General features: G+C 35.3%; 1 protein-coding gene across 5 annotated transcripts in view; it reads left to right on the top strand.

Annotated features, from left to right (window-relative positions):
* Positions 1–20,725, top strand: part of LOC150100332 (uncharacterized) — a 134,077-nt gene that overhangs the window by 61,485 nt on the left and 51,867 nt on the right. Inside the window, exon 1 of one of the 5 annotated variants that reach the window (XM_090402339.1) lies at positions 16,841–16,863. The exons of 3 other annotated variants lie outside the window; for them this stretch is intronic. Coding sequence is in view for 1 of the 2 variants with exons in the window: in XM_090402335.1 (XP_090258461.1) it covers positions 17,809–17,912 (104 nt within the window). In the remaining variant the exon portion in view is untranslated. Of the gene's footprint in view, positions 1–16,840; positions 16,864–17,748; positions 17,913–20,725 lie in introns of those variants that run through there. One more of the 5 variants, XM_090402335.1, reaches the window with a different exon arrangement.

Raw genomic sequence — 20,725 nt, 5'->3', positions numbered from 1 at the left:
AACCCATGAAAGGTCATAGAAATCTACGATACATTATTATTATTATCATGGACTGTTGAAAGAAGCGGAATGGGCAAATAGAGTCAGAAATTGTATAATCCATAAAGTGATGACATCACACGGAGTTCATAGCTGAAGGCTAGTTCCAAACTGAGCATTTAGAAAGTAGCGGTATGCGGTGAAAATCTTATTGGCACTAACAGGCGAGCTGCTCTGTACATTTGAATCTTTTTCTTCTCCTCATCTACATTCTGTTATACTGGACATTCAGCAGGAAACACCGGTGGACAACTGCTTGTCCTGAAGACTTGGACTTTTATGTTCACGCCTGCCGTGCATACTATTTGTCAAGTATCCTCAATGTAATGACTATTGAGAATTTGATTCGTGTTCGTTTGCGATTTCCGCCTTGGAATGATCTCGGGAATAAGATCTTGAAATATTAATATAAAACAAGTAAATAAATCCACTAACGCTTTACTTTTTATAGTATGAATTATGAAGCTATTGGACACCTTGTAGGATTGTATGATAAAGACGTTTATATATGAAAACTGTTAGTGAGACTTATTCGGATATCGCCTTTTTAAATTTTTAATGCCGAACTTATGAAGATATTTTTCTTCACCCAGAAACTAAAATCTTAATAGAAAATCTCGTGATTTTATTCTGTAGTTCATTGTACTGTAGGTTTCTTTTGTGTTGCGGGTTTGCTGCGACAAATTTGCGGTAAATTTGCGACATCCACTTTAAGATGGTGATGATAGTAGTACTAGTTGTTATAGCACGCTTGATGGCAAAAAAAAGTAATTATTATAGATGTGAGAAGGCTAAAAAATGAAGAGAGGAAAAACTAGTAAATATTAACATTAATTACGAGATATCTAGAAGAAGTTCAAAATCTTTTAATGAGGTAGAAGACCTTTAATACTTCCCACTAATAATCCTAATTAAAAGTTAAATTTAAAAAGCTACGCTGCAGAAAGCTGACTTTTCTGAAACATCCTAAAGAAGTCATTTTTAAATCATTATAACGACTTTCTCTTTCAATGGGCACAATTTCTAACAAACCAGAATCTGCGGCTTCTAGTATTTATTCCAGCGCTAAATGTGTCGGTCTCCTTAACAAGCTCATCGAATTGCACGTCTTCCTGAAATCTATCTTTTTAATATCTAAGAGGCAGTTTTATATGTTCTGACTAAACAACTGTTAAGCAGTAGACCTAGAAAAACACTTCGAATTTTGTCATTTTCAATTTCGAATCGTGGTGGACAGCCAGTGAAACCGACTGCTTATCAATATACTTCTTGTTCTTTCATACATATTTAAAAGCTAAAAAAGGAACTTATTATTACTTTTATAGCTTAATAAAACGGCTTTTGGAGAATAAGGAAAGTGTTTCAAGACATCGAGAAATTATGGTCAGTATAATATTTCTATGAATAACTTAAGCAAAACGGTGAAAACTTGTATGCAGCATTAACTGAAATCAATAAAATTGCCTGAATTTAAATAACACATAAGTGACAATGGGGGGGGGGGGTTAATGTTAAAATGTTAGACTGCAGTTATTAAAATATATTTGAAACCTGCAAAGCGATCCAATCATTCGTTCATTCCATCAGCAATAATGACTGAGGATGTTCAAATATTGGACTTTACATTACTTTGATCCTGTCAATTCTTAGGATGTGATATGTGACGGGTTTTTTTTCTTCTTTCGTTTATTTAAATCAAATAAAGCGTAACCACTCTTTGAGTATAATACAATAATTATAGCATGTTATTATAATAACATATGTTATAATTATTATTATTATAACATAATATTTTTCATTACTTTGCACATAACTAGAAAAGAACATAATGCAAACAAGTGATTTTTATGTAATGGTGCTATACGACAGAATCCCGCTGGGTTAAAACAATAAATTTATGAATATATAAATAGACTACCTTCTGTTCACTGTTGTTTTTAAATAGTAATTTTGTATTTTTAGTACGTTTTCTATTTTTTTTTTCTTTTCATTTTGAATTTAAGGGGACTCAGATGATTGCTAATTCGTTTGCCTCCAGTATATTTGAATGATCTCGACTATAGATCGATCTATAAGTCATCTTATAGATCGACCAATAGCAACTCTTCTCTCTTATAAGTTATTTAGTATTATCTATAAGGAAAAGTTTATTGCTCTTCCACATATGGTTTAATTATAAATTTCAGGTAAAACTCTATAGGGTGGATACAGGTCTCACAAATAAGTGATTATTTCATACATTTCCTGATAGCAACGCGTATCACTGACAGGCTGTATTCCCTCTGGTCAGTGTCCCTACATTAACGATGGCGCACACCTGAGGCTTCATAGTTAATTAATCTGTAATCTTCCGATCAGTAGCATCAGGTGACATTTCAGTAAATATCAACCGCAATTCACTGAAGTACAGCTAACAGATTCACATGATTTTTGTTTAATACTTTCTGAAAGTTTAATAAATGATTTTCTCTTAGCACCACGAAACTGTATTAGTTATATTATTAATCCTCGCCACTGCAAGCGAATAATAATAAAAAAAAAAGCGACTAAGTGTAGTTTATAGAGCGCGAGTCAGTTATTACGTACAACATGTTCATTCCTATTCATCGTTTGAGTGTCCTGTAATGAGCAGTCAGCGAATTTCTTCCTCGTCACAGGTTTCTGATCCTGTCTGTGACATAATAACAAATGAGCGACATGCTGTCGCTGCATGTTGTCAGTCTGCCGCTACACGCTAACGTGTTAAAGTATTGAGCAAGGCGCAAACTTTTTAAATGGTTTATCAGCAGTTCTCGATGTGTGTCAGCGAGGGTTTCATTACCGTGCAATATACCTGTACATGCACTTAAAAGTTTAGGATAATTACACTCGTATTATGTGGAAAAATACAAACAAAAATAATTCGATATCGGCAAAATCTTTTAATCAGTATAAATGCACGTTAATACCAATAATTAGTCTGTGGAATATAATTATGTTCTCCGTCTATTAAATTGTCAAAAAAAATATCAGTTATGACGATTAAAAGAATTTTTGTTATTGTTGTATCGTTTTTACTTTAATTAGTGATCACATGGTGTCGCCTTTGGTTTTCTTGCTGTAAAGCAATAATTTGTCAAAATTGTTTATTATCATTCTTTTAGAAAAGTAGCACTAGCATCGCCACGACTTATTCTTTCTGAGAAAACAGAACTGAAATTCCCAACTGCAACGCCGATGGATATCTTAATTTCAAGAATACTTTTCATATGTTAAATAAAATTGTGCGAATCTAATTTCAATTAGAATGGAAAGCGACATCTAAAGTTAAAAATTACAATTCGTCTTGTAAAGATAGTTAATAAAAATATTAATATTGGTAATTTAGATAAGTTTGCAACTGTTTAATAATAATAATCGTGGATTTTGACTGTTTGGTAAAACTTATTTTCGTAAAAATTGTGGAAACGAAATATACACAAGCTCGGGTCGTGTTTAAGCAAAAACCCTGAGTCCTAATAGAGGCCAAATGATTTGAAATACAGCAAAAGAAAATCTGATTTATACGTAATGTTTTACAAAATACATATTGTATGGCTTTAATAGTAATAATTATAAACTGATAGCCAATGGTGAGACCAAGGCAAACAGCTCAGAGAAGGCTGATTCTGGATATGTTTGATAATTTTTTCAGTTCGCTTATAATTACAGTAATTATCGAAATTATGTATTTTTTTGTAAAAATAATTATCTGAATACCTATTTTTGTAATAAAACATTATAAATAATGTAGCCAATGAATTGTCACTGGTTGTCATTCAGATTGCGATGCTATTGCGTTGCTTTGACCTTCCATTTCAGGATTTTTTTTAGGCAGCAAGTGTGTGATATCACAAGATCGCAATATTTCTATTGATGTTATGCGAGCTGTCACTTTTCATCAATCCACCTGTAAGTCTCCACAACTGCCTTTTCATGTTTGCCTTATGTTCTGAATTTTTGGCGCGAAAATAGACGTCACATCTTGTCACTTGAAGGTCAGACGGCACGAGACATTAACAAGCGTTACATATCTGCTCCGCTTTCAACCTGTCGGCACATAAAACCACACCAGATGGCACGGCTGTCTTTCAGAGTCGAGAAAAAAAAATCGATATAAGTGTGTAGGAAAGAGAGAGAAACTTAGTAGTATTATTCCACCCTTCCCTGTCCCCCTCCTGTATTGTGACGGGTCAGGTGCATCGCAATTTCCATCTACATCCTGTTTGAAAGACATGTGAGTTATTCGTAACAGAACATCACGCAAAAGCTATGACAAGCGAGCGCACGTGCGAGATTGCTCAATACGTATAATTTCCTTATTATTCCCGCCATTAATTATTATATATCTCCAAAAGATTTTGAAGTATCTCCCATTAAGATGGAGACACTTCCGGCTGTTAGTTTTCTTGAATCGGGACTTATTTTTGGTGAACTTCATTTATTAAAATAATTCGAGGCGTCACTTAAAAGTAACGAGATGGTATAGTCATCTGAATCTAAGAAAACTTTTATATAATATGGAACTTCTGTTCAACACAAACAGGATATCAGAAATTAAGAAACCGAGAAATATGTGCTAAAGAGACCGATATAAGTTACTTCAACCAGATCATTTCTATTTGCAGAATAACTTCACTTAATTGCGTGTTCACAAATATTATTGATGGTAAGAGTGTTCCTGATTTGCTTTTTTATTCGATGTTTTCACCATCTAGTTCTTTTTGTTGCTTTCTTTAATGGTAGGCATTCGAAATTGGAAAACCATTTTGTCGCAGTAAACTCTAAATATTTGAAATGCATTTATTTATTTTTTTTATATTGATCCCATACACGAGAGGTCGAAGAACCTATAATCACATAAGTATCGTGGGTGGAATGCAGGTGGGGATTGAGAAAGAAGAATGTTTACTGACAAATTTCTTGAAGATTTCAGGTTGTATTCTTTGGAAATACTTCATGAAGAAGGCTGTTCTATGGTAGATGCACTAGAAAGGGATGATACTCTTGTTTTATCAGACCCAATAGTAAGTGGAGGAATGATTGTTTCTAGTTCAGTGAAGCGGTGATCATAGAAGTATCTGTTGAACAGACACATTGCTCAATTATTGTCTGTGAGACAGAGGTCGAAGTCAATCTGTAAAGGATCAGCTATGAGGCGAATTCTTTTCCTCTGGACAGTATTTAGAATTTTTAGGGAGGTTTTAGGTGTACTGCACTAAACATATGAGCAGTATTCTAAGGATGGGCGCATTTCGGATTTGTATGAAGTTAGTAGCTGGGAAGGTGAAAAATCGCATGTTGAGCAGAAGAGAATGCCTACTTTTTCAGATGAGCTGAGATCCCTTTTGCAAGGGAAAAAAAAAGTACGTTTTGGTAGCATTGAAAGTGACTAGATTGTTCTCGCCCCATTGAAAGGTGGTATGGAGATCGCTGTTCAAGGCACTGGTTGTAGATGGTCTTAATGCTTGGGATATCTGCCCACTGCATGGCTTGTTGAATGAGTAGGATAAATCTAGTGTACTATCATTAGCAAAACTGCGAATAGGATAAGTGGTGATTGTAGGTCATTTATGTGATAGAACAGAGCCCTGGTGCGCTCTTGCATTAATTGCGAAGCTCAAAGAGAGGGGAAGAGAAACCATTCATCATGACATGCGGAGAACAACTAGAGAGAAAACTCATTTGTAGAGATTTCCAGGTAGAATCGAAAGACGGCAATTTGCATAGCAGGCCTCGATGTCAAACGCGATAAAAAGCTCTGGAAAAGTCAAGTCTCTGGAAATTTGGTTATAATTTAAAATGTCTGTGGACGTATTAGGTTAGCTTATTTCCGCATGAGGCTATTATTTAAACTGCTGCATTTTTATCGAATAGTCACAGTATCAATAAACCTCTTTACTTAAATAAAATTGTTTGCAATGGCACGAACTACGATTTTTTCTCTTTTCAGATACTCGCCAATTTTATTTATATGGAGTTTCCTTCCTTTTCTCCCCCCGTCCCTATTGGGGCGAGTTGAGCCCTCTCATGGGGGGTTAGGTATTTATGGCTGTAGAGCCGTGTGTTCACGAGGCCGATTTGCCTGCTTGCTGGATGAAAAACCATAGATAAACTGGGGGAAAAACCCTGCTGTCTACGCCCAAGAGCTGCTAACTTGGCTATGGCTGAGGAATCGAACCCGGGACACTCCTTCCCCAGGCATATGGTTGCGAAGCGCATAGCCACTAGGCTAACCGCGCGGACACTCGCCAATAGGATTTCACTGAGCCTTTTACGCATTTCGTATGGCCATCTTCCTTAGTACCGCAGAGTTACGTGATTGTCTTATGTTATTTCGTACTACTTGAAATTTTCTATTGTGTGTATGGGGAGAGGAGTAGAAAAACCTCCTGTAGTGCATTTGCGAGGACGGAGCAACATTTGCTCTCTGGTAAAAAATTAGATTCAATTTTTCTCTGAAAAATATCAATCTTTATAAGGATTTTTAATTCGAAGATTGAAGGTAGAAGGGTTTCTCTTCTCCTTATTAGAAAATTTGGATTTCGAGTTTCTGCAAGATAGACAATCTCGCCAAAATATACACGAATTACCGAACATAATATATCGGGCTCAGAGTCTTTAAAGGGTGCTTTTTCCAAATTCCAGTCAAATCCAAAATGAAAACTTACTGCGAGTTTTCCCTACTACATGTTCAACAATGAACAAAAATTCAATACAAATAAAATAAATGCACTACAAAGTTGGGTAGTGCATATCATCTGCACTGTTTTTTCACACACATCTAGGAAGTTTCGTAGTTTTTTGACGGAAATAACAAAGTTGTGTTTTTTACCTACATCAAATTTAGCCACCGGAGAATTTTGGGAAGTCCGTGTTTATGTTTGTCATAAACACGGACATCCGAACACTAACAAACTTATTTTTCTTCTAAAACTGCTTCTCTGCACTAATAATGGCTCTGCTTAAAATTTTTTATTGAAAAAAATTCCAATAAAAAAATCTTACACAGGTGATCGGCATAAAATGCGTCCAGCATGCTTCACGGTTGTCCCGTCTTGTTTTGCTTTAAGTTCTTCCGTGCACCTGGTGACGACAGCAACAGGGTCACAAAATCCGTACAAGGTCAGCTAGACGTCCGAATACAAAGGTTGTCCGATGATAAATACCGGAGACCTACGGCAACACAAAAGAAGATCAGTTACCTCAACAAGCTACTGTGTTAGGAGAACAAATACCGAGCGTCTGTCGTACTCTCCAGCCTTGGTCAACTTCTATGAAATACCCAGATCATCGCTAGGGGTGATCATTAACAAGGACATTCTATCAGCTACACTTCAGAAACGTAATTCGCCTTCCTGCAGCTGACAAGAAAGCTCTGATGTAAAGACATAGCTTGGTGTCGCAGTGAAGCAGTAATATCATTCTCTCTCTCTCCCTCCCTCCCTCCCTCCCTCCCTCCTAACAAAATTAGCTACTATTTTGTTTACTTCCTGATTCTTCCAGTCAGCAGTTCCCCCCCCCACTCCTCCCCTATAAGGAAGTAATAAGGTGCTTAAGCTATTTCTGTTCTTTTCTTTTCATTTCCCTCATTTTCCTTTGCTAGGTAAATTAATCGAGATTGGTATGAGGAGCAGTTTCCGACATGTATCAAAGAAATATACAGTGTGTGTGTGTGTGTGTGTGTATGTATGTATGTATGTATATATATATATTAGTATGCTCTCAGAAAATGCACTGTAAACAATGAAAACTTATTGCTTAGAGAATGTAAATATTTGTAGATAATTTTAAATTTTAATTTAATGTATGTATATATACTTTTTTCCTCTCTTTCTCTATTTTAATTTAGTAAATTTCTTTTAGTCACTTTTTATGCATTTTGGATACTTATAAGAAAATAATATAGAACTAACACCATTTTTTTTTTTTTTTGAGAAATTACAGAATCGGAGCTATTCTTATTATCATTGAAATCAAGCTATTGCATCCTATTAGCGAATGTGTTGAATGTCAACAATGACACAATAAGGACTAGCATTTGTTTCAAAAGTAGTTAAAGATCTTAATGCATATAGGATCTCAGAAACCCTGTCCTCTAATGATGTCACCATTTTTAAGACTTTGTTCGCTCTCCTCCATCCCAAAGCTAGATTACTCCGTATGAAAATTTTACTGAAGCATTTCACTTACTTAAAACTCGTAAATGTTTCATTATGATCATCTGCGGTTCAAGGATGTTCAATTTGTTTGAAGTTACATCGTCAACCATTAGTATCGTGCTAATATGATGCAATTTTGCTTTACAAAATTGGCTGCAATTTAATCTATGGATTTTTTAATATGACTTAATCATTTTTTTTTTTTTTACTTCAGTTAACTGAAATACAAAACCTTGTTGGATAATTGAACTATTGTTGGGAAAACGTTCTTGGATAATATTTCTCGTGTTAAGAAAAAGTCACTTTAATTCGAAAAGCGATAGGGGGTAGTTGCTCAAGATAAGATAGTAACATAAGTCGAAAAAGCATATTACTTGTAGTGATTGGTATCTATCTTTGTTTTTACAATGTTTCAAGTATGGTTTTCTGTTTCATGACTGGTTAATGCTACCACGGCGTTGAGATGTTTATATATTTCGTGATGTGGAAGGGGGGGAAAAAGTGGGATAGTTTTAGGCATTTTGTGAAGAAATGGTACTGCATCTCATCTCTTTTCGAGCACCGGATTTAATCATTAAAAGATTTTTTTCTGTTAAAAAATAATAGTAGCTACAAAATGATTTATGAAATGGACGTGAACATCCAAGAAAATGAATTTTAAGAACCAGACACACCTTGAATTTTGAGAGTTAAAGTTGTACACCTGTAGCATACTATTATCCTGGATGAGTTAAAGATCAGTCGATCTAGAAACCAAACATGTAATTATTTTTTCAATCCACTTCAAGCCTCTACTAAGTGGTAGTATCTCACTTATTTGAACGAAAATCTTTTATCCATTAGACTTTAGCAGTAGCGCACTACGGGTTTAATCTTGTGGGGAGGGGGCGAGTTAAGTAGACGATTTGAGAATACACACTAAGCATCGCATACGCCCTATGACTGAGCATCTGTAATGATCGCTAATTCATAAATAGTATAGAAATAGAAGACCCGACACAACATAAATTTAAAAAATCAATTTTATTAATTAGGAAAAGATTTTTGGGAAATTTTAGTCCACATCAGTGTCGCAGTAAGATTCAAGTCTATAGCCTGTGGTGTAGCAGAGCACTATGCACTCGATCAACTTGGTACGTTTTTGGAAAAGAGTGCTATGAAGTAATTTCTGAATTTCGTGAAGTTTAGTTTTTATTAGGTGATGTCATTCAGATAAATAATAATTAAGAGTTTCTTTACTGACCAAATACAGCCACGTGCAGTGTATATTTTAAATTAGTCAACAATTTGTACAATCAACAACAATATCTGAAGATATCTACTGTAGAAATAATATCCAGTTAATTTTAAGAGTTACCAATATATTTCAATATATATCTTTAAGTAGCGTTAAAAGATAGTCGTAAAAAATGGCGCGAGTAGGAACAGTGTATACGATGTATACAGTACTTCATCTTTAGATTCGAAGATTGCAAACATTGTTAATAATATTCCAAAAAAATTGACAGTTTTGATACACTCGTAATTAATGTGATTTGAACTCATCATGGTGTGTACTTAAAATTCCCTGTATTCCATCATAAGTTACAACACTGTAATAGGATTCTTTGTATCTCATCTTAAAAAGATATTAATGAAATTATGTAAACTTATCCTTATCTTTCCTATTATCTCAGTAGATTTACATTCCGTCCTAATTATTCCTTCCTTTATTATTTATATAATAAAAAAAAAACAAAGTTTCGTTAAAACCCATAGTGTCATTTGTGGTCCAAATAGTGAACTGTGATGTCACTTCTACTGTATATTAATACAAAATTGCAAATCGCCATATACATGTCAGTTCAGTAATTTGAACCATCATCTTCCTCCCCTCTCCCCTTATTACAGGAAAAGAAATCAAATACGAAGAGAAGTTGACGAGCGTCCGCAAGTTGCGGAGATCCTTGATACTTAAAAATAATACATGAGTAATTATTTTGAAGCGTAACTTCAGGAAAATTGAAGGATAATTGTTTAAATTGAAGTGATTTATGTGGTGCTGCTATTTCATGTGTTACCATACTGCAAAACTAATATTTATACATTGGAAACATAAATATCTCGCCAACAAATTAATATTGGCGTTTCAAAATATTTTTTGCTCTGTTTTTGAACTTAAGATTTCTCTTCTGTAGCACATCTCAAATGGTAACGATGATGCTTTTTGGTTGAAAAGACCTGGATTCAAATCCTGTCTTGTTCCGAGATGGAAAGATTTTCATCGGTAAGACAAGCCGGTCAGAGAATAGCTGACAGCAGTGTATGCAGATATGATGGTGAGAGAGAGAGTTGTAGAGTGCCCTCTCGCGGTGAGTCCTTGGAGGTGTCACGTAATAATAAGATTAATTGTCCGGCCATAGCATTAATTAGATTTCGATGAAGACAAGCTACTTTGCCTGTCATAAATGGAAATATGAAGTTATACTGAATAATTTGAGAACTACATATAGCTTATTGGATGTGAAGATTACTCTCATTAATAACATTTCCTAATATTCATCAGTAACCTTTCCTTCTATTATCTTTTATAATGAGTGAATTTAAAGCATTTTTTAAAACTACATTTTGTGGAATTGCAGATCTTGGGTACTTTGCCCTTAGTTCTTCGAGAAATTGAGGTCACTTCATTTCCAGTTATATGTAACGTGATTAAATATCAATCTCATTTTTAAATGTTAAAGATATTAGGATTTTTTTTTCTTTGTTAATTATGGTGAAACCTCCAAATGTGATTCCCTCCTCCCTTTTTGCTACTGTTTGAAGATTCATTAAACTAAGAAGTGATATTATAATCTGAAAGATAAATTTTAAAAAAAATTCTTGCAAGAGGTGAAAAAAAAAACTCTGGAATGACACAGAAAATGAACTGTACGAAGTTGTGTTTTCCGTCTAACCGAAGCTTAATTTTCTCGTTAATTAAAACAGAAATATGTCGATAAATTTTACTGAAGATTATTTTATAGACATAAATACTTAATATCTATAAAATTTCTCCAACCAGAGTGAATCTGTGAAAAGTAGTACGGACGGCTAGCCTTGAAGCTATCTGACTGATTCAAAGGTACATATTAACAGAAACCTTTTTTTTTTCTTTCTTTTGTAATGAATTCCCAGTCTTTAGGAAGATTGCTGTTTCAAGTTTTGGATACGTCAACTCTGTTTGAGCTATCGGCGGAGCAGAGTCTTTTAAGACCACCACAAAGCCCGGATCTGTTTTTCTAACATCGCTCATACGTTGTCAGTGGAATTCAAATCAGGGCTTTGTGGTAAAAAAAAGATGGTGGATTTATGGCCAATTTGATTCTGGTAAATGGAGATCTTTGGGAATTTCAAAACATTTGTAATTCAATTTTGGTATACGCATTTGTCTGTAATCTCGAGTGTAACATATCTCGATAGTCTATGGGCTGCTTTACTGGTTTCATTGAATGCAATTATAACCTGTCAGTGCCTTCGGATTGGCTCTTCCCACTATATAACGCCATGTTAACACACTATGATACACACCTGCGCAATAATCCAATTCGCAAGTAACAATGACGCACCAAATGGCATATGCACTTGAAACCATTTGGTGCCTGTTCGTATTATTCAAGCCAGAAGCAAATAAGAACTCAAGAATTGTGCATTAAAAAAAATCTCCTTTTATGCTAGATTATTAAAGACATGCATTTATCCAACTGTAATTTCATTAACCTTATTACTGGAAATACTTGCGCCAGTATGTTTTTTTTTTTCTTTAGTATCAAATAGAAAAATATCCAATGATACATGCATGCTTCTTATTTTTTCCCTTTTTTGTTAGAATGCCGTTATCAATATGGTCGCGCATGCGCTCAAATGCTGAGGGTTGTATTTCATCCTATTACTCCATCTCAGTTTTGTAATTTAAGTGCGTAAATATTTGAACACGTGTATCATATTTTAATTTTTCATTTAGAGGTTTAACTTTAAAAATTTCATCCGATCACTCTAATAATTATAAAGATGAACCACGCTATTCTAATAAGTATCCGAAATGATAGAAGTCTAGTCATAATACCGAAAGCGGCACTGCTAAAGATGGAAGAATTGCGCGTTATGGAACTTAGTCGGATAGAAACGTATTGATAATTTCCAGAATTTGATTAAATGCGATCGATTATGTGATTCAGTGATCAAATAAATTAATTATAACATTGAAAAATTTATATAATTCTTCTACGAGTTAAAAGTTTAACTCATGGATGCTAACGCGGGAATTGCTTCGTTAGCTTTTACTCAATACGCAATATTCTATACACAATAGTGAGGGGGACGAAAAGTTTTTTTGGAGAGGGAGGGAGGGGGTGAAGTTAGAAACCAAGTGAAATAGGCCATTCGCTTCGGGCTCCTGTTCTCCTAGGTTGTCGAAGCTGCGAGCTGGAACAGCTGTTCGGCGAACGCAGGCAGATGGGGGTCCGTCGACTGCTGGGCTACCACAATAGAGAGTGCTAAGCATTCTCTCCTTCTCGCTCTTCAGACTTCATCCTCGGGGGCACTTTCCGCACGCGCAGTGAGCTCATGTCGCGCATGTTTATCAAGGTCGGCGGACTTCCCCGCCTGGCCACGTGACTCGCCAATTGTTAACGTCGAGCCACGCACGCGGCACGTTTCTGATTCCAATCCCCCGTCCCTCCCTCCCCACTCTCTTCGTCGACTGCGCGCGTGCTAACGGTCGAAGTTACAGCAGCTGGTCCTCGCTACCAATCGCAACTGCTAGCAGAGAGGGTAGACCCCGTGGATATCCTCGATCGCACTGCCAAGGTGGATTTGCTCAAGCGGATCATATTTGCGATAATCTACGATCATTATTTCTGTCGTAATTTGTCCGCTACAAGTGCCAGGGCAGCGAGAAGCGAAACCGCTTAATTCAAAGCTTCAAATTGAATTTTTCAAGTGCAGTAGGACCGCGTGCGAAGCGTACGTCAATTTGACAGCCTCGGGCGATCTCTCAATCCCCACTCATATCTGGAAATAAATGTGCACTACATATAAAGTCTTACTATTCAGAACCTTCAAACTGGATGCAGATCTTCAGCGCAGATGTTTTGCAAAACCACGGCAGCATCAGTTACCCTCTCTCTCTCTCTCCATTTTCACTTTTTAAATACTTCAATGCAATCACTGTGGAAACTCTTCATTTAATATTTCTGTACGAAATAAAATTGGAATGTTATATGTTCAGAAATTTTTGCATATCTAACATTTTCTTATTATCTTACCCTAAGGGCAAAACGCCTCAGAAGTAGCACTTTTTCAGACATTCAGTGTCTTTTACTTAATAATATTGATGGTTGGTTTCAGCACGAGTTGTGAAATCCTCAATATTATTCAGCACAAGCGCACAACTATGTTACTGGTAGGAATTTTTTTTTATTGATCTGAGTTAAGATTCGGTAATCCCTCATATATATTGTCATTTAATTGATATCTCTCCGGCACAGCCAACCAGTGGAATGCTTTAATGCAGTTTCAATGATGGCTCGGACACCTCCCCTACCCCTTCTCTCAGTTAATAAAGTATAGCGGGAACACCTCGATGCGGAAAGTATTACAGGAAGTTATACTGTAAGAGCATTACCCCTAAATTATCCAATAAAGGGAGGGAACCCGCAATGAAAGTTAGCATGGCATATGGTAAGTAATAGGGAGGGGGATCCTTGCATTTTCTTCACAATTCCCGAAAATCGTTGTTAAACTTTAACCGCTGTCGTGCATTCAAGCGCTGATCATCCAGAAGTGTTTGATAGAATCTTCTGTTCTATTTCGAATCTCATGATTATTTTCTTTTAAAGTGAAGGATGTACATTGAAAAACTTAGGTCTGTTTATCTTTTCGGTAATTGCGCTGACTGCATATCTCTAAATATTAATAAGTATTGTGTTTGTGACTAGTTTTTATATGCACTGTCTTATATTTGAACATCAGCCCATTGGCACCTCCTTTGGGAGAAGCTGATTCCATTCATTTTGTCCATCCTTTCGTACGTACGTATCCAGGAGCTTCTGCTCTTGCTGGACGAACATTATTGAAAATTGGCATGATCTTTATATACATTTGCCTAATCAGCTCAGGTTTGGTGTTTTGGCATTGTCTTTGAAAACAGAAAAACTATTTCCGACAATGATAAACAGGTTCCATTTTTTTCTCTGTATGGTGTCGTTTTTGGTTTGTGTACTGTATATAGTTATATCCTTATAGCCAATAACTTGACATCGTTATGCCACTAAAAAGGATTCGTTGGAAAACCAACTTGAGGTAACGTGACAAAGTTTAGTAACAATCTCAGATAATTACAATGAAATCCATCAAAAAGGTTCTCTGGAGTCATTTGCTGTGATAATGTTTGTCACGAAGCAAAAAGTATGATGCAAAATGCATTTTTTTTACTATTGTCTCAGTTGGCTTCCACTCATTTATATATTACGACATAATTTATATCGAGAAACTTTCTAGCAAAAGGACTAAATCCATTACATAATTTAAAATTTTAAAGGAAAATTAATATCGCCAGCCAACAGCAAGCAATCTTTCGCTGAACTGAGATATCAAGTAGTGATCGATTGAATCAATGAAACATTTAAAAAAAAAAAAAAAAAACATGCGGTGATTAGCGATTATTGGTTGACGAGGTTGTCACATGGTTTTGGGGAAATTTCGATCAATGTTTCAGACACTGTCGAAAAAATATTATTGAAGTTGTGTTCTTTCCTGCAGGCTAGACATTTCTGAAAATTGGACTTAACATTGACCTCAAGACCTTTTAGACGAGTGGCTACATCTCCGAAGACCTTAACACAAAGAAATATAACGTTCCGTGTTCAAGGAAACGTTTATAGTTGATCCAGTTATATTCTGGATATCGAAGTGTTCCATAAAATATTTTTCACTTCTCGGAAATCTCCAGACGGGCAGAGAACGTGAGAGCGTTTTGCAGCAAACTAAAGTTTAGTCTTCGAGACGATTAGTAAGGAGAGAAGTAGGAGACAAAAAAAATCGATAGAAACACGCGTCTGCTAGAAAAAGGCGCAGTAATGTAGAAAAAGAAATCGGCATTTTCGCAGAGATTAAGTTAAGACTTTATTTGCCGAAGCAATAAGACATTACTGTTTAAACAGGATTAGGGTGCTGCTCACATAATCACTCGGATTATTGGGATTTAAATTATCCTGACAACTACATTACGAATTAGAATCATTTTATTCCTCCATACCTTGTTGTGGAAAATATAAATCAGGTAATTGCATGAGGGTTTACTGTAATCTTACGTAACTAACGTTGTCTGACATACATTTTTGAATTGGCTCAACTACATTTGTGAACGATGCCACGGTAGAATTTTGGTTTTGCTTTTATTTCATTTCTAAAGTGGTATTTTGTAGTGGTGTTCCTTTAATCTTAGAAATATTTTTATTCCACCCCTTTTCATTAAATAGGGCAATAATCGCGGATAATTATCCTAGGAAATATTTTATCTTCACTTATTAATATATATATATGAATAATAAGCATTCAGGTGTGTAACGAAGTTTAATGCATAAAAAGTAAAAAATTACATCACATGTTTCGCATAACAAAATAAATATAAGACTAATTGTATTTGCATTCAAAATATTTTTAAAGTGTATTCATTTTTGCGGTTTCTGTTTTTTTTTTTTTCTTTCAGGTGCAATTTTTCTCTTATGGTGATGCCATTCTTAAATTACAAATTCGCATGCGCATGAGTTAATGCACATTACTAGAATTATAATTGTTAACAAAATTTCATGTAAAAATGGAAGATTCAACCTCTTTAGTATGTTATGGTCTAAAACTAGAAATAGTATTCGTCTTGATACAAGTGGATAAAATTTATTAAAAGCGGTGATCATTGTTTAGAAACGTTTGAAGTGTGTGTGAGAGAGAGAGACTGCGGGTCTGATTGCAGATTCTAAGAAGTATCTTAGCTCCCTCGTTATCAACGTACGAGAACTCGTGCTGTACGAGTTCCTTTTTCTTGCTTCATTACGATAACGATATTTTTTCATAACAGGAAACCAGCTTGCGCCAAAGCAGGAAATAGACGCGATAGAGAATTTTGAAGAATTAAGGCGCATACGTAGAACACTTTTGAATCCTAGTATTGCATACTTCGCTAATGCGAAATGACTTCGATATGGTTTTCGAATATGAAAATTTTCTCTACTTTAATGAATAATATTATTGGCGGAATCTAGTGCATATATTTTAATGCTTCATACTAAGATTATTTTTCAAAATTCAGGAAAAAAAAATTTTTTTTTCTGTATTATTTTAAAGCGTTTATGCCGAATATTAATACGGAGAACACTGTAAAAGTGAAATAAATGACCTTTCCAGTGGTTTCCTTCACCCTTTCTTCTGAGAGTTGCCTACACGCTCCGTAACTTACAGAATTAATTTGCAAATAAGATCATCGGCGCGTATAACAAGGTCACAGGTCTATGCTTCATCTAGTTAACGCCAGAGTTGGATTAGATGTCGAAAGAGCTAATGGGCGGAGCTTAACGCGATCGATGATGATGCAAAGTTGGAAAAAAGCGCTCTGTTCAAGTCTTTAGAGGTAGCTGTAATTAAGTATACCGACCAGTACACTTTTTTGTACATAGCCAAAAGGATTGTGTTTATTTTTCAATATTATTTGTCCGCTGCGAATATATATATGACCAAAAGGTGTGTGTATGTATATACATACACACACACCTTTTGGTCATATTTTGCGTCTTTTAAATGTAGTACCAAAAGTGTGTGTGCGTAACGACTATTAGGCGAATGTATTATGATCTGTATTCCGTGTTTTCTTCGGTTGGTTCGTCTCGTGGGAGTACTCTGCTATCCTCTCTCTCTCTCGTGATAAGTTAATTTTACTTCTACATTATTCAATTTAGGATGAAAGCGTCTGATTTGGATTGCTTTAAGGGCACACTGCAGAGAGCGCTCCATCACTAGTTAATTCTGAGTCACCTTATTTCTAATTAAAAGTCATCACTATGATGAATCCCCTTTTATCATCGCATGTGACATTTCCAAGGGGACTGTATACACGATTGATGCCACGTGCAGGTGAAATGTACCATCAGATTTATCTTCAATCCCTCCCTACCATACCGCTGTGAACGACGAGCGAAGGGGGGGGGAGAAGAAGAGACGACTCGTGGTTACCAGCTGCCTTCTGCTGGGGTTTGCATTAATCTCTCCCTCCTCCTCCTCCTTATCCTTCGAACATCGTTTCTTGTGTGAGGTGTGCGACTCCTGTTGCCTTGCACGTGCCACATACTTTTCTTCCCCCTCGTAATCTTGAATCCCCCTCCCTCCGTCAGAGCCACGAACAGATGCCATTTGCCGCGTGGGGCGCTAACGGCCGTCCTCAGTTCAAAGCACTTGGCGAAGCGTTCGGCATCAGTTAAAAGAATTCAGCGTTCCCTGACGGACGTTCGTCGCACACCTGCTTGGTCTGCGTTGTGTATGGCACGCTCTTGGAGAGAGCTCACTAAAGTCCGACATAACAATGGTGGGGTTGCTGTACCAGAGCCAAGTTCTGAGTTCATGTGTAGCGATGAGTGCTGTAGCCGGTGATGTTGGATGCCACTTCCAAAAATGTTCCCCAATTAGGTCAGTGTCGATCTTGATTAATTTCTATAACCTCTGCTTTCTCGCTAAAGTTTCTTTTCCATTGCGTTTTCAAACTGTAATAAAGTTTGCGTTAGTTTCATCCTACAGTCAAAGTGCTAAAAGAAAATACTTGTCAGCATGAGTTAAATATCTAATTGATATTTAAATTGCATATTTAAATATATTGTTAGACGACTCCTTAATTATGCATGCTATAACTATTTTCAGCATAATCGCACAGGATGTATTTTTCTTTTTTGTGGTCTGACATCGCTGCTTTTCAAAACAGTTGGGAAGAGGATGTATGTGCTGAGAATGAAAAAAAGAGTGTAATATTTGTGCCATCGAAATTAATTGAATGTGGAGATAATATATATATATATATATATATATATATTACATTAATGTACTAATTCAAGACGCATAAATAGGTTTATTTTATTTAAATTTAAGACGCAATGTCTAAATATTACTATGTGCATGTACTTAAGCATATTGAAAAACAACAGAAAGATCAGTATCACTGGCAGATCTAAAGAGCGATTATATCAACTCTACTGTTGCATATGTTTTACTTGAAGAGGAACTAAATCTCTTAAAAGTCTGATAGAAAAATAATCGGATAGACAATTTTTGTCAAAAAGAAAAAAAGAAGAAAATGTAATGAAATAACAAAAAGCCTTGCGCTTTTGCAAAAATTTTCAAGTTTTTGAATATGGTATCCACCTGTCACCAATATTCTATTACAACCTTCAATACTCTACCAACATTCTTTGAAACAGTGATGAAATACTGAATAATTTTCGGCAAATGTATGACAAATCCTTAAGAGTTATTACTAAGGCCATTAGTATCGGATACTATAAGTTATATGTGGATTTTAACTTTACTTTAGTTTATGGGCATAAACGTTCTGCATGCATTTTTTTTTTATTGATTCTTCTTTCAAGAAGAATCAATGCAGACCCAGCCTGCTGTTTTGTTAGTCATCAGAAAATCTTAAATTATTAAGTTTTAGTTTGAAAAAATATTGCAAAATAAAGTTCAGAAAGTATTCTAAAAAAAATCGAACTCTCACAAAAAATAATTATATAGATTCTAATAGCATATTTTATCAGTGTTTTTTTACTTGATTTTTTATTGAATATCGTTGTAATAGTAATGTGGTACTTAGAGCAGTAGGGAACATAAAGTATATTCATAGAAATAACTGACTGCTTTAATTTTAAAAATATCGAACGATTATTCTGAATTCCCGAATGAGATGTTGCACCAGGTAAAATGTTTAGCATTTTTAAGTGCTGCGTAATAATAATAATAAATAAAATCAAGCAAAAACTGATTTTTTTTTGTTTTTAAACTTTCATTCACAAATAAATGCCGAATGATTATTATTATTTCTCTATTTGATATTAAACGAAGAATAATTTGATGCCTCTAACAGCGCGACTAAGTATAGCAACAAAATTAAATATTTAGTATGCAAACCTGTTTTTTAATTATCGAAACTGACAAAATTTGATAAAATGCGAACATAAATTCAATATACGAAAATAACTGAAATAAATCATTTTAACCTACATCTCTCCAAGCTGAGTTGTGACCATAAAGTATATACAGCGACACTGCTATAGTAATATTAACTGCATTATTAATCGCGCACGAACCAAACCAGAGATATCACGTGAAACTACAATAACTCGTCATACTTGAGGACGGTGTAGAGCAGTTATCTCATTCCCATGTGGTTTCATAAAACTAGGCCAATTCAGCAGTACGCCTTTACGTTAAATTGGTAAAATTTCACGAGATGGCGCTGCTTGGTAATGTCGGTTGTAGTGATAGTTTTTCTTAGGAAAAAATTTATAATTGTTGATTATAATAAGAGAGGGAAATAGCTGAGACAGTGTCAAGGCAGTGTTGAGTTGTTTAGAATTATTATATTATTCGTTTGCATGCTGAGTTGTTTGCTTTATTAAAGGAAAATTGGCTTCCACTAATGCTCTGAGACTTTCCTCAGCCTTGATTAAAATGACCTTGATAAGAATTATCCCTCATCCTCGGACGTATTTGAATTTGCTTTTTTTTTTTTTTTTTCCCCCGAGATATTTCACCTTTTGAGAAACCAATCGGGTTTTCTATTTTTTTCAATCAGTAACATGTTTTCCGATAAGGTTTTTTTTTTTTTTTTTGGAATTACACCCAAGGAACTAAGGAAAACGCCAACCCCCGGTAACGCCCCCCCCCCCCATTACCGGTTGAGCTTATTACATCTCTGAAAAAAAAATAATAAAAGCTGATTAAACTTCGTGAATTCGGAACAAGTTAGTTAATTTAGTTTTAATGAATATATAATGTAGTATTCAGATGCCCCCCCCCCTATCCATTTTATTCTCTGCTTAATTTCCAACCGCATAATTTTTTTCCATCAGAAACTAAGTTTCAGATTATTTAGCATATGAAAAAAAATATCAATCATTACTTTCACCAATAAGACTCATTCTTGCATTGACAAGCTTGTGTTCGTGTACGACTGGAAGAAGTTGGATTCCAATCAGTCTAGGAATTCGAGGAATGTTTGATGAGATAAATTAAATGATATATATGGAGCTAAAGGTGTCTTATTCTCTGGAATTCGGATTTCTCCCTTCTACTCCCCATTTTTTTAGGGGGAAAGAGAGACAAACCGGCCGGAGAACAATCAGATGACTGACACAGTATAATACACTTACATCGTGGCCATAATCATTTTCGCGTAATCTTAACTAGCATTCGAATTAGAGCGGTATTGAGTGTTATTGTAAATGTTTCAT

Source organism: Typopeltis vanoorti, chromosome 13 (genome assembly GCF_054136105.1).
Source record: "Typopeltis vanoorti isolate ZY-2024b chromosome 13, IOZ_Tvanoo_1.0, whole genome shotgun sequence".
Taxonomy (NCBI): Eukaryota; Metazoa; Arthropoda; class Arachnida; order Uropygi; family Thelyphonidae; genus Typopeltis; species Typopeltis vanoorti.
The sequence above is the reverse complement of the archived record's forward strand: the minus strand, read 5'-3'. Positions and strand labels throughout refer to the sequence as shown.